Source organism: Chenopodium quinoa, unplaced genomic scaffold (genome assembly GCF_001683475.1).
Source record: "Chenopodium quinoa cultivar QQ74 unplaced genomic scaffold, ASM168347v1, whole genome shotgun sequence".
Lineage (NCBI taxonomy): Eukaryota > Viridiplantae > Streptophyta > Magnoliopsida > Caryophyllales > Amaranthaceae > Chenopodium > Chenopodium quinoa.
The window spans coordinates 1,880,212-1,900,030 of record NW_018742726.1 but is presented as its reverse complement, the minus strand read 5'-3'; the positions used below and the strand labels follow the sequence as shown (position 1 = coordinate 1,900,030).

Below are 19,819 nucleotides of genomic sequence, written 5' to 3'. Positions count from 1 at the left end.
GAAGGCAGTTTTGACATCCATTGCTATATTTTGTAATCGTAATATGCAGCAATCGCTAGGATGATTCGGACGGTCTTAAGCATTGCAACTGGTGAAAAGGTTTCATCATAATCAACTCTATGTAACCTTTTGCCACCAGTCTAGCTTTGTATATAGATACATTTCCATCTTTGTCTGTATTCAATTTGAAAATCCATTTGCATCCGATTGGTGTATAACCTTCGGGCAAATTAACCAAGTCCCAGACTTGATTTTTAGAAATGGAGTCCTTCTCGGATTTCATGGCCTCTTACTACTTAGCAGAGTCGGAGCTCGTCATAGCTTGTTTGTATGTCGCTGGCTCATCTCCATCCATAAGTAGGATGTCTTGATCTTTGGTTAAGACAATACCAAGGTATCTGTGTGGTTCAGATCTTAGTTGTTACGACCTACGCAGGGTAATAGGTTGCATTTGCATTGTCGGTTTGACTCTGACCAATGTTAACAGCTGCTTCTAAAGCACTCTGACCAATGTCACCTGCTTCTAAAACACTTTGATTGTCAGTTTTGTCAAGCTGACTTTGTTCCTCATCCTCTCGAACTTCGTCGAGTTCGATTTTCCTCCCACTTGTCATTTTGGAAAGGTGTTCCTTCTCCGAAAAGACATCATCACGAGCAACAAACACTTTGTTCTCGGATTTGTTGTAGAAGTAATACCCTGAAACACTTGTTTGATTTTGGGTGAAGTTTATCAGAATAATCTTTTGACATATGCTTCGCAACCTTAAATCTTAAGAAAAGACAACCGTGGAGGTTTCTTTGTCCATAATTCATATGGAATCTTTTCGACAGCTTTTGACGGAGCACGGTTCAGTGTTAGTGCCGCGGTTAGAAGTGTGTGTCCCCAGAAAGAGATAGGAATTCACTAAGACCTATCATTGATCGGACCATGTCTAACAAGGTTCGATTCCTCCTTTTGGACATTTCGTTCCATTGTGGAGTTCTGGGAGGAAGAATACCATTTTCTTTCAAGTGATCATCGAATTCGTGGCTCAAATACTCGCCACCTCGATCCGATCGAAGTGCTTTGATTTTCTTGCCAAGCTGATTTTCCACTTCACTCTGAAACTCTTTGAATTTCTCAAAGGATTCAGATTTGTTCGACATAAGGTAGACATAACCATATCTACTATAGTCATCCGTGAAAGTGATGAAATATCGATAACCATTCCTTGCAGGTGTACTCATTGGTCCACATACATCCGTATGTATTAGACCCAATAAGTCACTAGCCCTTTCTCTCAACTTGGAGAATGGCTGCTTTATCATCCTTACTAATAGACATCATTCGCAATTTTGAAATGACTCTAAGTCGAATGAATCAAGAATACCTTTATGAAGAAGTTTCTTGATGTGTTTGATGTTAATGTGGCCAAAACGACAATGCCACAAGTAGGTTTGATTCGACACAATGGTTTTAGCTCTTTTGGCGGTATCATTGATAATATAAACTTGTTTGTCTAGAGAAAGCACATAAAGTCCATTTTCTGAATGTGCCTTACCATATAAAACATTATCGAAATAAAACGAACAACTATTGTTCTTTATCCGAAACTCAAATCCTTTGGCGTCCAACGTTGAAATTGAAATAATGTTTTTGGTAACTCTTAGAACATGATAACAATTGTCAAGCTCTAAAACAAGCCCAGAAGGCAAAGACAAACTTAGAGTTCCAACGGATACGGCTGATCCTGGCTCCATTGCCGACCCAAAGCTCGACCTCTACCTTCTCTAGCCTCTTACTTATCCTTAGTCTCTGACCATTGGAACAAAGGTGTGAGCCACATCCGGTATCTAATACCCATGATGTTTTGCTAGCAAAATTAAGTCTATAACAAAAATACCAGATACAGTAGCAACGGTGTTGTTCTTCTTATCTTCCTTGAATTTGAGGCAATCCCATTTCCAATGTCCCTTCTTCTTGCAGTAGAAACATTCGGAATCGGATTTAAAAGAGGCTACCTTTTTGTCCTTGTATGTTACCCTACTATACTGAATATCAAGTGGCATTTAACAGAATATAGAGTAACTTGCCTCATCCTATTGTAGCTGTCTTAATATTGGTGTTAAACTCAAAAATTACTCTAAAATTTTGTTGGCGAACTATATACTGAGTGAGAAAGCTTGCCTATTTGCAGACAATCCACTGTAATAAAGCACAATGTATAGAAACTTCTTAACAGTAAACTTTGCTGCCAAAAACTGGTTGACTATCCTCATTGGTCCAAGGTATCATCCATATGGTCCACCTTAATTAAAGGAGATTAATTTATTAATTATTACCACTTTTTGTTATCTTCATTTGTTGTATAAATTAGAGAATTTTATCATAATTGTTTATATTCTATCCTTAATAGTTATTGCAAGTTGGTATGATCACTATAATTTATGATTTTACTATGGATTGTTGATGGTTTGATTGTGTTTGGGTTTTGTTGATTATGATATGGTTTATAAAAAACATAATATGTGACTGTGATTAGATGGATGATTAGTTGATTACCCATTTTCTTTTCATTTGTTTATCAAAAAAAGGGGCATGATCAACATTGTGTACATAATTGATTTAGGTTTTTTAAATAAATTCTTGTCTTTGTAGATTGAAAAAGTTTTTTTCCCTAATTGCATATCATGATAATTCCTCGGATTTTATATTTCTGTTTTTAGTTCATGGACAAAAGGAGCTCATTGCTTAACTGACATCGACAATTTTACAAGAAAGAGTGCCACTGGATGCTATTCCTGATCCGAGTGATCTCTGACAATGCTTTTGCTAGAAAGGATCAGGTTAGCCTAAATACTGCTCTTCCAAAAATGTATTTAATTTTTAATATGCTGGTCTCGCTAAAATATCTTATAATCGTGCAATGTGGACTATCACCTTGGATGAAATTGGTGAAATTAGAGTAATGAACTTGATGAAATTTTGCATTCTGCGCATTTATTTGGTAATTTGTTTTATAAATTCATTTGATTACCTATACATTTGGTTTGTAATTGTTGAATTGGTTAATTTGGTTTGATTGGCCTAATTAAATTTGGTTTCTTAGTGTTAAATTGGTTACCTCGGATCAATGGGTTTGATATAGCACTGTCAAAACGGTTTGACAGTTCGGTTTCGGTTCGGTTTGAAATCGGTTCGGTTTGAAATCGGTTCAAATGTCTTACGGGTCGGTTTCGGTTCGGTTTAAATAATTATCGGTTCGGTTCGGTTTCGGTTTATTCTTGAACGGTTTAAATTCGGTTCGGGTTATAAACGGTTCGGTTAGTAAACGATTCGGTGCAAACGGGTTGCGGTTTGTTAACGGTTCGGTGTAAACGGTTTTTAACCCGGTTTAAATTCGGTTCGGGTTGTAAACGGTCCGGGTTGTAAACGGTCCGGGTAGTAAACGGTTCGGTGCAAACGGGTTGCGGTTTGTTAACGGTTCGGTGTAAACGGTTTTTAACCCGGTTTAAATTTGGTTCGGGTTGTAAACGGTTCGGTGCAGACGGGTTGCGGTTTGTTAACGGTTCGGTGTAAATGGTTTTTAACCCGGTTTAAATTCGGTTTGGTTTGTAAACGGTGCGGGTTGTAAAAATTCCAGGTAGTAAACGGTTCGGTGCAGACGGGTTGCGGTTTGTTAACGGTTCGGTGTAAATGGTTATTATCCCGGTTCAAACAGTTTCAGGTTGGAAACGGTTCGGTTGTTTTTTGGTTTAGTTTTATTTTAGTTCGGTTATAACTGGTTCGGTTCGTTCACGGGTTTGGTTCTTCTACGATTTAACATTATTTAGATCGGTTTTATTTCAGATTTACTAAATTACGGTTCGAGTCTGTTTTTGATTTCAAAAAATTTTGTACTACTTTCTAACTTTTTGCTAGTTAACAAGTTTTATATCAAGCCGAGACTTCATCACTTCATATTGAGGCATCATATTATATGCAAATTCTCATTAATTTTATAAATACATATCATGTTATGATTTAAGTTTAGCTATACTGATCTTAATAGTTTATTATGAAGTAGATTATAAAAGTTTAGTGCATTAATGTATTATTGTTTTACTATCAGATTATTATCTGCTTCGGATTTGATCATTTAGTTAATAGTGTCATAATCATGATTTGATGAGTTGTTGTGACATCGAAATTTGCAATTTGGTATTCGATTCTTAATTAGTCAACAAGACTGATAATTAAGACTCGTTTATCATTATATATTTGCATAAAGTTATACATGAAGATATTACAGAGTAGTTTGATTTGTATAATGAAAGAAAACATTAATGAAGAAGAAGGTAATGTTGATTCCTTCAATCGATTATACAGATACATAACATATAACCATCTCATATTCTCATAGTTAGATATTATTAGTATAAAGGGATGAGAAACATAAGATTATTATATTTTTGTATATCCTTTACTGGTTTACCCTTAAGGCTTAAGTCACTAATTAGTAATTAGTAATTACTTAATTAGACTAACAAGTTAATCAGAAAGAGTAACTTTTAACTTGAGTCTAGTAGATCAAATACTGAAATGGTATTAGTATATTACCGAGTATGATAGTCTAGTACGCTGCTAATCTGTTATGCAACTATGCTAAATTGACAATTGCTCATATAGTCATATTAGTCAATCACTCATGTAGACATAACTCATATCTAATTAAGTAATTTGTATTTATGTACTAATCTACTAGTCAACTATATCATTTATAAGTTTACACGATTACAAGTGTATTGCTTATAGGTACAGCTAAACTGATATAAATATAACCATATAACAAATCCGTAGTACTTCTAACTCTCTAAGATATGACATCATTATTTATTGAACAATTTTCGATTTTTTATTAATCGCAACGCCTAGAAATTACACGCTAACCGATTCACATTTTATAATTTAAAGAACTTAATATTTTAATGTGTGTGTTAAAAAAAATTATAAAAGCTGATATTATGAAGGTGAATATCGTTTTATCGGGATCCGAGAAATGTAATTAGTTTTTTTTTTAAGTCATGTAATTAATTAATTGTATAAAAGTTTGTTTAATGTTATTAAAATAAAATTAAAAATTTTGATTTTTACAAAGTGGAAAATTAATTTCATTTTTTTGGTTGACAATTTCAACAAAATATGGTGGGAAATTTCCCTCCAAAAACCAAAAGGAAAAACACATTTTAGATTTAGAATTTAGATATTTTGATTCTTTAATAATTAAATAAACATGTGGTTCATATATTATGCAAAAGAGAAAAAAAAAAAAAAAAAAAAAAAAAAAAAAGTGAAACGTGAAACTGTGAAAGACTGAAAGGCAATTAGGTTCTTCATTCATCCTCTTCATTCATCCTCTTCATTCCACAGCATTCACCGTTCTTCTTCTTCATCCTCAAATCGAAGCGTTGAATCCTCACTCACTCTCAAGTTCTCAACTCTCAAGCTCTGAACTCTTAGCCTTCAATAGCTCAAAGGTAAATTTTAGTTAATTGTTTTTGTTTTCGTTTCGTTTTTTTCGATTTTTTTTTCGATCTCTCCATTCTCGTTTTTTTTTTCATTCTCCAGTTCTCCATCTTCAAATCTTCCTCTCCTTCAAGCCGTCACTGCTCAAAGGTAATTTTATGTTAATTTTTTTGTTTTCATTTTGGTTTTATGTTGCTGATTCGTTGTTTGCAGGATTCGCATGTCTTTATTTTTTGATTTTTACTTCTGATTTGTTCATATAATTTCATATAATTTCTGATTTGTTCATATAATTTCTGATTTTTTGATGTTGTTCATATAATTTTTAATTTTATTGTTCTTGTTGTTCATTTAATTTCTGATTTTTTAATTTTATTGTTCTTGTTGTTCATTTTTTGTTATATCTATTTGTGAGGTGTTCTGGCCTTACCAGCTTTGGCTATGCTCAGTTCTGATCAGGGTTGTGGTTGTAGTACCATGAGCAACAATTGAGTTGATTTGGTTACCTTATTCATGCTCGTGGTTTCTTTTCGTGTTATTAATTGTGCTTGGTTTTTTTCAGGCTGCTGTGTTGTTGCTGGTCTGCCTTTGTGACTGTTTGCTGTTTGTTGAGCATTTAAAATGTATGGCTTTGTCTATAATGCTCTATTAGTCTTCAAATATACTAAATGCTATCCTTTGTTCTATCAGCTGCATTGTTCTCTCATTAGTGTTTCTGTTTATGTGGGTTAATGCTGAATGCTAGCAGGATTTTTTGATTTAAGTTTGGGTTTTGTTTTGTTGCAAAAGTGCAAGTGCATTCAGATAGGAGTTGTCTAATAGTGTTTAGTATATTTTAGGACTGAATTGTAGATGGACTACCTCAGCTTAGAACATGTAGTACTAGCTAGGGTATGTCCTGTGCTGCTGCTGTTCTAATGTCTGGCCAGATCTGCTAGATGTACAAGGCTAGATTGTAGGATCTGCTGGGTGTTTTCTGCCCTGTTCAGAGCAGAGTCTTTCTGGCCATGGTTTGTGCTGTCCTAGTTGATGTCTCTGCTGCAGGCTGGGTGCTGGGGTTGGTTGCTGCTGGTTTTCTAGGGTATTGCAGCTGTGGTTTTGCTGTCGTCTTGTGTTAGCTGGGCTGTGTTGTCTGTCTGTTGCTGGGCTAGGTTGCTGGTGTGCTTTGCTTGAAGCAAGCAGGTCCGGAGCTGCTGTGTTAATTTGCCTATTTTTTTTCATTTGCCCTTAATTTGCCTTTTTTTTTCACTTGATTTATACTGTTGTGTTTTTGTTTTTTCAGCAATGGAGCAAGAGTTTATTGGTTTTGATGAGGATTCTACTGTAAAGAATCAAGATTCTACTGTTCAGAATCAAGATTCTACTCAACGTACCACTAGTGGTAGTAAGCGTGGACGAACATCAGATGTTTGGAGGTATTACACCTTTTTTGATAAGATGGTTGGTCTTGCTCCGATAAAATATGCTCGATGCAATGTTTGCGGTAATGAATATAAAACTCCAGGTAATGCTGGTACTTCAACTTGTAAAGCTCATACTAAGACATGCATGAATAAAAATCCACACCATCCTGGAAATCATGAAAGTGGTGTTGAGCTCCTGTTTAATCAAACACGTCATTTACAATTGCTTGCTAGAGCTATAATTTTGCATTCCTATCCTTTAAGTATTGTGGAGCATCATGGCCTTATGGAATTTTTACGAATTTGAACCCCAACGTGAATCATGTGTGTAGAAACACTATTTTGAAACATTGTATTGATGAGCATGATAAGTTTAAGTCTTTGTTGTTGCAATCTTTTTCGGGAATTGAAGGTAGAGTTAGCTTCACTTGTGACTTGTGGACAGCATGTACTAATCGAGGTTATCTTACTTTAACGGCACATTATGTTGATAAAAATTGGTGTCTTAGGTCTAAAATTCTGAATTTTAGATATTGTGGTCCTCCTCATACTGGTGTTGAGGTAGAAAAATTTGTGTTAAAACTTATTGGGGAGTGGAACCTTCAGGGTAAAGCTTTTGCATTGACTGTTGATAATGCTCGATCCATGGATGTTATGGTTAACCTTTTTAAGAAAGATTTAATGTTGACTTCTCCTCTTCCTTGTAATGGTAAATTTTTTCATATTCGATGTTCAGCTCATGTCTTGAACATTATTGTTCAAAGAGGTTTAAAAGAAGTTGATAGTAGTGTTCAAAAATTGCGTGAGGTTTGTAAATATATTGATTCTTCAGATTCTAGACTCACTCAATTTGAGCATGCTCTTCATGAGGTTAACTGTGTGTTTAATGGAAAGTTACGTCTTGATGTTGTGACTCGTTGGAATGCCACATATACGATGATTCGAAAAGCTTTGGAAGCAAAGGAAGCCTTGAAATTGGTTATTGATAGGTTTATAGGTTATGAATTCAAACTTTCGAATGATGAATGGGATACCCTTACTAAAATATGTAATTTCCTAAAGCCATTTCATGAAATCACTGTGTTATTTTCTGGTTCAGAATATCCTACTGCAAATTTGTATTTTGCTAGTGTTTTAAAAATTGAGCACACAATAAGTAAAGCCCATATAGATCCTAAACTTGCATCCATGGCAAAAGTTATGCTTGAAAAGTTTGAGGGCTATTGGGATGAATATAGTTTGATCCTATCAATTGCTACTGTTCTTGATCCTCGTTATAAGCTTGTTCGAGTGATGAAGATGTTAAAAGTGCTTTATGTTGATGAGGCATGTGTTGAAAAGGCGAAGGTGATTAAAGATGCTCTTTTGGAGTTGTATAACTTTTATTATTCTTTGTCTTCCGGTTTTACATCAAGTACAAATGCTCCACCCTCCATCCCAGCTGTTATCGAAAATTCAAATAGTCACTTGGATGATGATATATTCAAGGTAATCAATTTCTGAGTATTGTGGTTTACAAAATTAATAATTTTATGTTTTAATTTTATTATTTAATAAAAGCATTTTGTTTGAACTTTTCTAGTATGTTGCTAATGATGATGATGAGGAGGATGACACATCAAATCGGCCATCGATGGAGATTGATTCTTATTTGTGTACTCCTCGACAACCAATTTATGAAGGGCAGAAGTACGATGTTCTTAAGTATTGGGAATCTCAAAGTAGTGTGTACCCCATATTAGCTGTTATGGCTAGGGATGTTTTGGCCATTCCTATTACATCGGTAGCCTCAGAGTCTTCTTTTAGCATGGGTGGTCGTATTTTAAACAAGTATAGGAGTGCGCTTTTGTCTAAGAATGTTGAGGCGTTTGTGACCACACAAAATTGGTTACGTGGTTATGATTGTGATATTGAAGAAGACGTCCTTGAAATTGGTAAAGAAGTGATAGATGAAAGTTTTGCATCTAATTAAGAAGACATGGATGTTGTATTGTAGTGAACTAGTGATGCTTAATATATATTGTGTTGCTTCATTGCTAAAATGTTTTAATCTCATAGAACAAGTATTAATAGTTTTAGTCACATTACATATTGATATGTTGTTCCTTTTTTTATCTCGAGTTATTGGTTATTATTTATGTCCCGCTAAATATTCATCTTGACCTGCAACCGACTCACTTCGTAAATGATCTGCATCGACCCACACTGACCAACCCAATAACCACTCCTAGTAGTAAGTAGTTTGTAAACGGTTCGATTTATAAGGATTCAGTTCATAAACAGTTCGGTTTATAAATGGTTCGGTTTATAAACGGTCCGGTTTATAAACGGTTCGGTTTGTAAACGGTTCGGTTTGTAAACGGTTCGGTTTATAACCGTTCGGTTTATAACGGTTTTTATGCCAGTTTAAACGGTTTCGGGTTAGAAACGGTTCGGTTTATTTTCGGTTCGGTTTCCTTTCCAGTTCGGTTTAGATTTGGTTCGGTTCTAAAACGGTTTAACATTACTCGGATCGGTTCGGTTTCGGGTTTACTAAAATGCGGTTCGGGTCGGTTTTCGGTTTCAAAAAATCGGTTTTTAATCGGTTCGGTTCTCATTCGGATCGGTTTGAATCGGTTCGGTTTCACCGGTTCGGTTCGGTTTTTGACAGTGCTAGTTTGATAAATTTGGTTGATTTCTAAGTTTTGGAATTGTAATCCGATGAATTTGAAATTATGGGTTTTATTTATTTTGGGCTTTTGAGTGGTGAATTTGAAATAATGAGCTTGAAATTTTTTGGTTTCCAAGTAGTAATCTAATGAATTAGGAGTTATAGGCTTGATTAATTTGGCCTTTTTGAGTAGTATGGTCATTGGTCAATCATATCAAGAATCATACTAGAGCCTAGGATCCTAAGATGTGTTCAAAAGTAGTAGCGTAGAGTTTATACAATTAGAGGAGAGAAGCAACCAGCAACCAATACGGATGTTGGCCATGTTGCCTTAGGAGGTCTGTTGTTACCGAGGGAGTAATATATTATAAAATGCCATTGTCTATTCTTTTCTTATTGGAATTTTATGATTTATTCCATTTTTATGTCCTTTAACATTTGTTGCAAAATTTAATGTGCTTGCTTAGAGTTTAATTCATTAATTATGATGGTATTTTATGGTTGTCAATTACTTTAATCTTATCAATTTGAGTATCCAAAGCAGAGGTAAGTTCTTTTTTTAATTTAATTTTATGGCTGTTGACTGCTGTTGGTGCTGCCCTTTGGCTTTTCAATAATGAAGGTGGCCGTTTTTGCTTGCTTTGCTGTTGATTGCGTTTTTTTTTTTTTTTTTTTTTTTTTTTTTTTTTTTTTTCTGGTTTGTACTTGTTCTTTTGAAGTTGTTTATGTGAATTCCTGCTCAAATTTTTCATGGGGTATGTTAAATTTCTCGGTTTATGTAGGAAAACCGGAAAATTATTTGATCAATTTCATAACGAATATCTAACAATTTTTAAAGAATTGGCTTTTAAGATAACAATATACATCCTTATTCTTAGAGGGAGTACTTTTGTCGTAAAGCAATTTGTATAATGGGTTAAGGTTAATTAACTTTGCGGCTAAGAATTCTAATACACTAAACAATTTCGAAAACTTAGATGACATACAATCATAAAAAATCATGATTATTAATTATCTTCGCCTTCTTGTGAGTTGATGCTATTACAAGGTTGATTTTCTGAGACTCCTGTCATCTATAGACTGTCATTGCGGTTTGAATTCTTATTGACAATGAAATTGCCTTATCCTATAATAATAGAAAATCCTATAAGTTTGAGGATTAGGCATTTGATATTAGCTACGTGACTATGTATTGTCCCCGTAAGAACAAAGTTGAGGAAAACAATCTGTACTTTTCTTTAATGGGTTTCCATTACAAAGTCTCTGAAGTCAAATGTAAAACTCATCTTTATACGATTATTTTGAGACTGAATGCATATCATTATCAACTAATGTAGGATAATATTTACATGACAATGCAGAGGATATGAAAGAGTGCAGTAATATGACGGGTAAATCTGGATAATTACCTCTTCAGGTTAGTAAGGACATGGACGGGTGGATATCTATAAAGTACTCGAGTTTCGAGTCTATTATGCTCATAGTTGTCTTAGGGTGATCTTATTTGGTTATTTCAAAATATTGGGAAGTACTATTCTACTTTCTGAATTTTGGAACATTCAAAATGTCTAATCGCTTTCTTTTTTGCATTTGAATAGAATAATGAAGAAATTCTTTTTTTTTTTTTTTTTTTTTTTTTTTTTAATTTTTATTATCGTGAGTTAGTTTGATCATGAATTTGGGTTTTTCTTAAATATATGCATTTCAGAATTTTGATATGGTTCTTTTGTTATGAACAACAGAATCAATGCATAAGATTGATACTTTCTCCTTTACTTTGATGCTACAACTACAGAATTTTGATAGCTATAAAATTCTATAGGATGCAATTGTTAATTTGTTACCTTGTCCTTTACGAATGAATAATTTTGTTCGTGCCTACACACTTGCAAAGAGCACCCCTTGTCCCCTGTATTATTGGAACATATTTTAACATATTGTGAACAAGTTTAAGTTTCATAGCTTCATGCTTCTGAATGTCAAATACTCTTTCTTAATGTTATTCTAAGATTTTTCAAGAACCAATTTCATGTAGAAAATTATCAATTGACAACACTTATGTTGTTATACACAATTGTTATATCATACTTCCTCTGTCTCTTATTTTTTGCACCAATTTCCTTTTTAGTCTACCGCTCTAATTTTGCCTCATTCTTTTTTTAGATGTATGAGTTCACACCTTTACTTTCATAATCACTCCATTAATCACACCGCTTTTCTCTCTCATCACTTATTCCTAAACCAAAAGTATTAAAGAAACATTACATTATAGTGGCTTGCATTATTAGGTTGCATTACCCATTAAGAAAGCATTTTTGCGTGTAAGGTTGATTTCTTCCTAAATAATAATTTTAATAAAGGGTGAGGGAGAGGGATAAGAAAAAAGTTCGGGTGTTGTTAAACGTCGTTCACAAATTACAAGGTGACGCTCGCATTTTTTTATTGAATTTCCTAATTTGCCCCTCATATATAAATACTTGGAAAACCGAGTTACGAAACTCACAAGTCATTTCTCAACCCCGACACTCTCTCTCTCAAACTTTCTCTCTCTAAAAAAAAGGCAAGAATTTAAATAAAAAAAATTCAGAAAAAAAAAAAATTCAGAGGAAAAAAAAAATCAGAAATTTATTTTCAAAAAAAAACCAAAAATTTGAAAATCAAACGAAGAACGTACGAAAACCAATCAAAGCAAGAATCCGGGTATGGCGGACGGGAGAGGCATTAGGCTTACGTACGGTGGTCGTGGGGGCGGCATTTCCGGCGGCGAGCAGGTTGGTATTACGTTCTTTGCTGCTGTAATTTAAAAGGAAAAAAAAATTCTGAAAAACCCAGACTTCCGCCTGAAATTTCCGGAAGTCTGGGGAACTTCCGGAAATTTCAGGCGGAAGTTCTGGGTTTTCCTTTTTTTTTTTTTTTTTTTTCCTTTTCTTTTGTTTGCTGAAGGTGTTTTCTTTTTTTGTTTTTTTTTTATGTTTTTTTTGTTGATTTTTTTTTTCTTTTTTTGGGTGAAGCTGTTTTTTTTTGTATTTTGTCTTTGTTTGTTTTTTGTTTATTTTTTTATTTTTTTTTCTTTTGTTTGGTGATGGTTTTTTTTTTTTTTGTAATTTGTTTGTGTTTGTTTATTCTTTTTTTTTTCTTTTGTTTGATGAAGCTATTTATATTTTGTTTTGTTTTTTTTTTTATTTTTTTTCTTTTGTTTGGTGATGGTTTTTTTTTTTTGTAATTTGTTTGTGTTTGTTTATTTTTTTTTTCTTTTGTTTGATGAAGCTATTTATATTTTGTTTTGTTTTTTTTTCCTTTTGTTTGGTGATGGTTATTTTTTTTTTAATTTGTTTGTGTTTGTTTATTCTTTTTTTTTTCTTTTGTTTGATGAAGCTATTTATATTTAGTTTTGTTTTTTTTTTTTGTTTTATGTATTGTTGTTATTATTATGTTTATTTACTTTATTTTTCATTTATTGTTATTGTTATGCATTGTTGTGATGTTTATTTTTTTTATTTGTTGTTATGTTTATTTATTTTTTGTTTTCATTTATTGTTATTGTTATGTAATGTTGTTATGTTTATGTAATTTGTTTTTTCATTTATGGTAATTGTTATGTATTGTTGCTATTATTTTGGAATTGGAATATTAACGATTCAAGGTTGATATCATAGTTGTGTGTGTAAGTATTAATGAAATTATATTTTCTACTTATTTAATGCAGATTGAGGGTTCGAGCGCTCGACATGCAAGATCGAGACGTTTGAATGCATCAGTGAGGAGGGAGTTAGGTGGTGCAGGACCTTCGGAGGCACCGTTTCACCGTGAGCAGCAGTACGGGTCTGCTCGTACTTGTTCGGGGGAGCATCAGTCAGACATGAGCGCCCCCATGTACTCGTCGGGTAGAGTTCCTGTATCTAACGAAGAGGACGACGATGAGCGAGCTAGTTATGCTAGTCGAGATTCAGAGTACGACCCTCAGGATTACCGTACTGTGTATAGGGGTGACCATGGGAGATATGGTAGTAGTAGTGAACCAGGTGAAGGTTCTACCAGCTCGTCTGAGTCGTGGGTGGTTCGGGGGCCGATGCCAGGTGGGCCTGAGGATGGTACTGCCATTCCTAGTTTTGGGGGTCACGTGGCTTCATATCTATGGGGTGGGCAGGAGAGAAATGTTCTGCGGTGTTTGAGCAGGACACAGTTGTGTACTGAGTTGGGTAACTGGCGCGCTCGTCTTCCGCAGGAGCACCTGGAACTGATTGATGGCAGTGGTCTATCTCACTTACCCGGGATCATGTTTTGGCGATTTGACTGGCCCCTGATTTCTGCTTTTGTTGAGAGATGGCAGCCAGACACGAACTCGTTTCACATGCCATTTTAGGAGATCACGATCATGCTGCATGACGTGTATCATATTCTAGGGCTCCGTGTCGACGGTTCCATGGTTTCCACTACTCCTAGCACGGACGTTTTACGTGACGCGTGCTCGATTACCTTGGATATGACTGCGGAAGAGCTGAATGAGAAGTGCGGTACTAAAACCGTGTGGCAGGGAAGTGGGGTGCTTACTGATAGGATCGTGGAGTCGACCTTGGAGGCGCAGAGGCCCTTCAGTTTCCATTATAGGGCGTACCTGTGGTTAGTTCTTGGCGGATGTTTGTTTCTGGACAAGAGTGGAAACCGTACTCATCCTTCCTTCCTCACCGAGCTGTTTGTTGAGGACGGTCAGATTAGTGACTACTCCTGGGGTTCCGCTGTGCTAGCATACATGTACCGGCAGTTGGGTACAGCGTCACGAAAAGATGTTGATTCTATCGCCGGCTGTCTTACGCTTCTGCAGGCATGGATCTACGAGTACTTCCCGTGTTTTAGGCCTCAGCAGGGGACCTTGACCAGAGAGCTTACTGTTCCGCGAGCGTCCGCCTGGGATGTCGGATCGGGGTGCCCCAACAAGAGCATGGAGCGCCTCCTCGCTTTTCGTGCTAGGTTGGATCATCTGACTGACAATGAGGTGAACTGGCTACCGTACCGAGTTGATCCAGCACGACGCGTGCCTGCTACTCTTTTCATTGGCTGCATCCAGTATCGTAGCATCATTGAGCCATATATGCCTGATCGAGTGGTTCGACAGCTTGGATACGTTCAGGGCATTCCCCCAGCCATCATCAGGCCTGAGAAGGCAAGGAGGCCGACGAACTTGAAGATGTATCGAGTTGAATTTCCGTCAGAGATGACATCTATGATGTGGACTCGGTTTGTTCCCGGTATGTCTTTCAGTGTGGTGTTATGTGCCCTGAGCAGACTTGGTGGTGGTGGTCCTACGGTCGGTCCTGGGTACATGCAGTGGCTATACCGATTTTCTCATCCTCGTGTTTCTCCAGTTGCGTCATCGCATGAGAGTCGCACACTGCCAGAGAGAACTAACACGGATTACGTAAGAACTTGTGTTTTTATGATGTGTAATTATGATTAGAAAAACGTGTGATTTATTTAATATGTTGTTTTTTAATTGCAGTGGATGGGTCGGTCCATGGAGGTCATCAACAGGACACTGGAGGAGTATCCGAGCTTGTCGCAGGATACAAGAGTAATGGCTGAGGCGCTACGAGCTGACTGGAGGGCGATGATGGGGTTGTAAACTTGATTTTTTTTGTATTTATTCGTCATGTACTTTAAGGACTGAACAACTGTTTTTGTTTTGTTGTTGAAACTTTGTTTTGTTAAGTTAATTTCTTTACGAATTACATTTCTACAACTAATCATCATACATGTGTGTTACATCAATAATTTTATTTTCTAGTTAACGCATCCCACATGTTCCTTCTAGCTACATAACGGTGATCCCAACCTTCAACACTTGGTTCGAGGTTCTCGGTCCACCAACCTGCAATAGGGGGAAGTGGGGAATCTGGTGCAAGTTCAAGCAATATAAAATGTGACGCAGAAACTGTAGCGATGACAAACTCCCGTTGTGGTGCCGTGACTCCTCTTCGAGCCCGCAACGGCAAGATAGTGAGACATGGGTACAAGCACGTTGGTACGGTGCCTACACCGAGAATAATAACCATTGCGTTGAACCAAGTAGCAATGGGAAATAAATCTTGAATTGCAACCATCCAATGACGAGCATCAACCGCCCCACCGTCACATCGAATACGCTCCACATTTATCTGAAGCCTTCCAAGCCCGTAGATCCTCTTGTACAGGGATGGATAACCAAGGACCTCGTTAGCGATTATTTCTCGAGCGTCATACCATCGGCCTTGATCACCAAAGAAGAACTCGGCGACACAACGAAAGCCGCAGTTACCATCGCCAATGACATCTTTCCACCCTGTGATGAAAGGCAACATCGGTCCGGGAATTAAGTGTCGATACCGGCTTTGGGTGATGTCTGATTCATCTTCTGCAAATATGTAGGGTTCAGTTATTAGTACAAGAACTCATGAAAAACGATTAAACCCACAATACCAAAATCATACCTCCTTGTCGTTGACCAGAGTGACTGTTTCGGCGATTCACATGTTCGAAATAAGACCGATCATGTCTTGTATCGTTGTTCCTCTGTCGACCACGCACCCTATGGTTGATATGAGGTTCTTGGAGGTTATCATGATCCGGATGTAGCTCTTCCTCAATGATGCGTGTCACATTTCGTAGAACAGCATTGTCACTACCAAGTACCTCGTCCATCAGATTTCGAAAATGTGTGGCGTCCTCGGTCGCATCATTACCGAACGTTGTTCCGTCATTACCATTGCCGATAACCAAAGTCTTCCATAACTGGTGAATTTGCCTACTATACAAGCCCGTCTCTAGAGCTAAAGACTCATGTATCTGACAAGCACATGGCAAACCATGGGTCACCCGCAATGCACATCCGCAACGCTCATACACCTGATAACTCAGATCCCTCATCCTTTTCGTCTCCTTGTCGAGAATCTTCAAACAATGCTGAGACACCTTGCCGTTAATACGTGACAATGGCAATTGTCGGTACTTCTGACCAATCTTCGACCTAGATGCCTCCAAATCATTACGAATAGCGATGATCTGATTATCAATGTGACAATGAACTCGGGCCCATACGGTATCCAAAGAACATGCACATTACCAAAAAACCGTTATTATTCACAACAAACATAAATACAACAAAATACATACATCAAATACAACAACCAAAAAACGAACCTGTCGAAGAATCAAACCACATCTTGACGGCCGAATGCTGGCTCTCAACTCTACATGTGCTTGTGTTGCCAAAATGAAGAACTTGGTTAGTCCAAAATGTCACAAACTTCGTTTTATGACAAAGCCAAGTCCTCTCAACATACTCTATCACCTTTGGATAACTTGCCCATTTCAGTTTCATCATCTCTACAGCAGCCTCATAATCCTCCTCGGTTGCAGCGTCCATCACACGTTTCCATCTCCCGTTTTTGAATGTCGCACCAACCTTTTTGCTTTTGAACATATCAGTGACACGAGCCTCAACATCTTTGTTAATATGCCATCGACAAAGTAAGTGCGAGGTCCCTGGAAACACTTCCCTCAATGCCGCAACTAGCCCCAGCTCACGATCAGTCAAGAAAACCAAAGGTTCCTTATCAAACCCGATCAAGTCTCTCAATCTCTGCAAAACCCATCGATAGCTGGCCGTGCACTCGTTGCGCATGAAGACGTAACCGACGAGGAAATTTTGATTTGTCGGTGTCACACCAACTATCTCAAAGAACGACATTCCGTATCGGTTGGTCTTGTATGTGGAATCCATACCGATCACATACGGGTACGTCCGTAGGATGTCTATCATGACTGGATGCGCCATGAAGGCGTGCTGTAAAATGCCATTATCATCAGACAATACCCTGTACACATACTGACTCTGTCTAGCCAAATGTAGAAACTGCTGAACAACTCCTCTCCCATCTGAAATCTCGGTTCTGAAGTCATTTCGGCAGTTGTAGATGTGTCTGATGTTTAGATGATCCTGAGGAAATTGCTCGGCAATAGTCGCCATGATGTTACGCGGTGCTACCTTAGACTTGGTCATGTTACACACAACCTGCTTCGCTTCCGGGCTTAACCCGCTTATTTTACGATGCCCCTCTGGATACGCAATCATTGGATGGTTGTGGGTCCCAGTTACATCATTTTTCGCCGTGATAAACCATTAGTCGTCAACAAAATTGTAAGATATCTTGATGTAGAAAGGACAACCATTGGCTTTGGTTTTCGTGTCCTTCCTTATTGCGTTCTCAAGATCTCTCGGCTTACTCCTGCGTCCTCGATCACATCTTAAATATCGATATGGTCGACCATCCCTCTGTCTGTTGAAAGACGATTTCACCAAAATAAATCCCAGATTTATTGCAACAGCATCCGCCCAACTAACTGCTTCATCAAACGTTCGAAAAACCTCGTCAGTCACGAAATTTGTACTATAATCCACCCCGTCACCGCCTTCTTCATCCTCCGAATCCTTTAACAATAAACCAAACAAATGAGGCAAATATTAGTATTATAAATTTAATAATAATACTAATATTTTTATTAATAAAAAAACTATAATACTAATAATAACAACCTTAATAATAATAATATAAATAATAATATAAATAATAATATAAATAATAGTAACAACAATAGTGATAGTAATTACAATAACAATAATCATGCTAACAACAACAGTAACAATATTAATAATAATAATAATAATAATACCAATAATAAGAATAATAACAAAAATGATAATAATAAAAATAAAAATAAAAAATTCGATAATAATAATAATTATAATAATAATAATAATAATAATAATAATAATGATAATAATCATACTAACAACAACAACAACAATAACAATAACAATAATAATAATAATAATCGCACTAACAACAACAACAACAACAACAACAATAACAATAACAACAACAACAACAACAACAATAATAATAATAATAATAATAATAATAATAATAATAATAATAATAATAATAATAATAATAATAATAATAATAAACGTACTAACAACAACAACAACAATAACAATAACAATAATAATAATAATAATAATAATAATAATAATAATAATAATACTAATAATAATAATAATAATAACAAAAACATTAGAAATATAAAAATAATTAATAATAATAATAACTAAGACAATATAATAATACTCACAAAAAAAATCAGCAAAAATAATGTTATGAATTTTGAAAGAATAAAAAAAAAAACCGAAATTTTTGACTTCCGCCCATTTTTTCCGGATCCCATGGGGGAGATCCGCCTAAAAAATCCGGAAGATCTTTCTGGGATCCGGAAATTCCTGGTGTATGTGGGGATCCGCTTAGAATTTCCGGATCCTTGGAGGATCTTCTGGATTTTTTAGGCGGATCTCCCCCCTGGGATCCGGAAAAAATGGGCGGAAGTCCAAAAAAAAAAAAAATTAAAAACTACGACTTACAGATTCTTCCGACGACTGCTCCGGCGTATTAAAGTTGTCGTCGCTCATCGTGAATAGTGGGCCCCAACTACCACACTCGGGATTTTTTAAAAATTGGTCGGAATTACCGTACAATGGTGGTCTCGGGTTTTTTGGTGGGTCGGGATTTTTTAAAGACAAGTGGGGGGTCGGGAATAATATTAAACTTTTTACTAGCTAAAGTGAGTCATGGTGGAGCCTTATATGGAATTAAAACAATCAAGGGCAAAATAATCAATACACATAAAAATGGGAGCGTCATCCTGTAATTTGCGAACGACGAATAACAGTTCACGTGAAAAAGGGTGAGGAGAAATAAGAAAATACGACACTTTGGTCAACCAAACTTTCATGACCAAACTTTCTTGGGCAACCATTGGGATAAAAAAAATGAGAGTGCTTATAAACTTTGGTGACTGGTAAGGTAAAATACAGAAGAATAATAAATAATTGGAACCTAAAAATTTCATGACCAAAATATTATGGTCATCTAATGACCTTACTCTTAGGTCCATGGGCTCATCGTATTGGTCATCTGGGAAAGTAAAAATAAGGATTGGAACCAACAAGCAACCAACTATATTAAAATCAATACTTAGGTCCATGGACTCCATTGAATCCCTTTTGAATTTACCAACCATATCAACAATTAGATTTCATTATCACAAAATCCAGCCTTATATATTTTTTTATAAAAACATAAATATCTCCTGAATTATAAATATATTATATTTTAGTACCACAATTACAGTTCAAATTCAATCCTTTAAAAAACGACATTGTAAGATGATATTGAACTAATCAATTTATTT

The 19,819-nt window shown here is 36.1% G+C and overlaps 3 protein-coding genes across 3 annotated transcripts; 2 read left to right on the top strand and 1 right to left on the bottom strand.

Annotated features, from left to right (window-relative positions):
- The first annotated feature begins 12,240 nt into the window (after positions 1-12,240).
- On the top strand, positions 12,241-13,901 carry LOC110723350. The gene is made up of 2 exons (XM_021902701.1): positions 12,241-12,309; positions 13,245-13,901. The coding sequence occupies exons 1-2, from the start codon at positions 12,241-12,243 to the stop codon at positions 13,899-13,901; spliced, it is 726 nt and encodes a 241-aa protein (XP_021758393.1).
- A 548-nt stretch (positions 13,902-14,449) lies between these two features.
- On the top strand, positions 14,450-15,272 carry LOC110723232. Its single transcript, XM_021902571.1, has 2 exons — positions 14,450-14,954; positions 15,036-15,272. The coding sequence occupies exons 1-2, from the start codon at positions 14,478-14,480 to the stop codon at positions 15,156-15,158; spliced, it is 600 nt and encodes a 199-aa protein (XP_021758263.1). The 5' UTR covers positions 14,450-14,477; the 3' UTR covers positions 15,159-15,272.
- Positions 15,273-17,461: 2,189 nt separating this feature from the next.
- On the bottom strand, positions 17,462-19,428 carry LOC110723231. The gene is made up of 2 exons (XM_021902570.1): positions 18,990-19,428; positions 17,462-18,002 (listed from the first exon to the last, which is right to left on the bottom strand). The coding sequence occupies exons 1-2, from the start codon at positions 19,035-19,037 to the stop codon at positions 17,694-17,696; spliced, it is 357 nt and encodes a 118-aa protein (XP_021758262.1). The 5' UTR covers positions 19,038-19,428; the 3' UTR covers positions 17,462-17,693.
- Between the last annotated feature and the right edge of the window lie 391 nt (positions 19,429-19,819).

What these genes read in the sequence shown, in the direction of transcription:
- LOC110723350 (XM_021902701.1), top strand. Translation starts at nt 12,241, where the DNA reads ATGGCGGACGGGAGAGGCATTAGGCTTACGTACGGTGGTCGTGGGGGC. An exon ending in GCATTTCCGGCGGCGAGCAG is followed by an intron (nt 12,310 to 13,244) that starts GTTGGTATTACG and finishes TATTTAATGCAG; the next exon opens with ATTGAGGGTTCGAGCGCTCG.
- LOC110723232 (XM_021902571.1), top strand. Translation starts at nt 14,478, where the DNA reads ATGGAGCGCCTCCTCGCTTTTCGTGCTAGGTTGGATCATCTGACTGAC. An exon ending in AGAGAACTAACACGGATTAC is followed by an intron (nt 14,955 to 15,035) that starts GTAAGAACTTGT and finishes TTTTAATTGCAG; the next exon opens with TGGATGGGTCGGTCCATGGA.
- LOC110723231 (XM_021902570.1), bottom strand. Translation starts at nt 19,037, where the DNA reads ATGAGCGACGACAACTTTAATACGCCGGAGCAGTCGTCGGAAGAATCT. An exon ending in AGCAGTCGTCGGAAGAATCT is followed by an intron (nt 18,003 to 18,989) that starts GTAAGTCGTAGT and finishes TTATTGTTAAAG; the next exon opens with GATTCGGAGGATGAAGAAGG.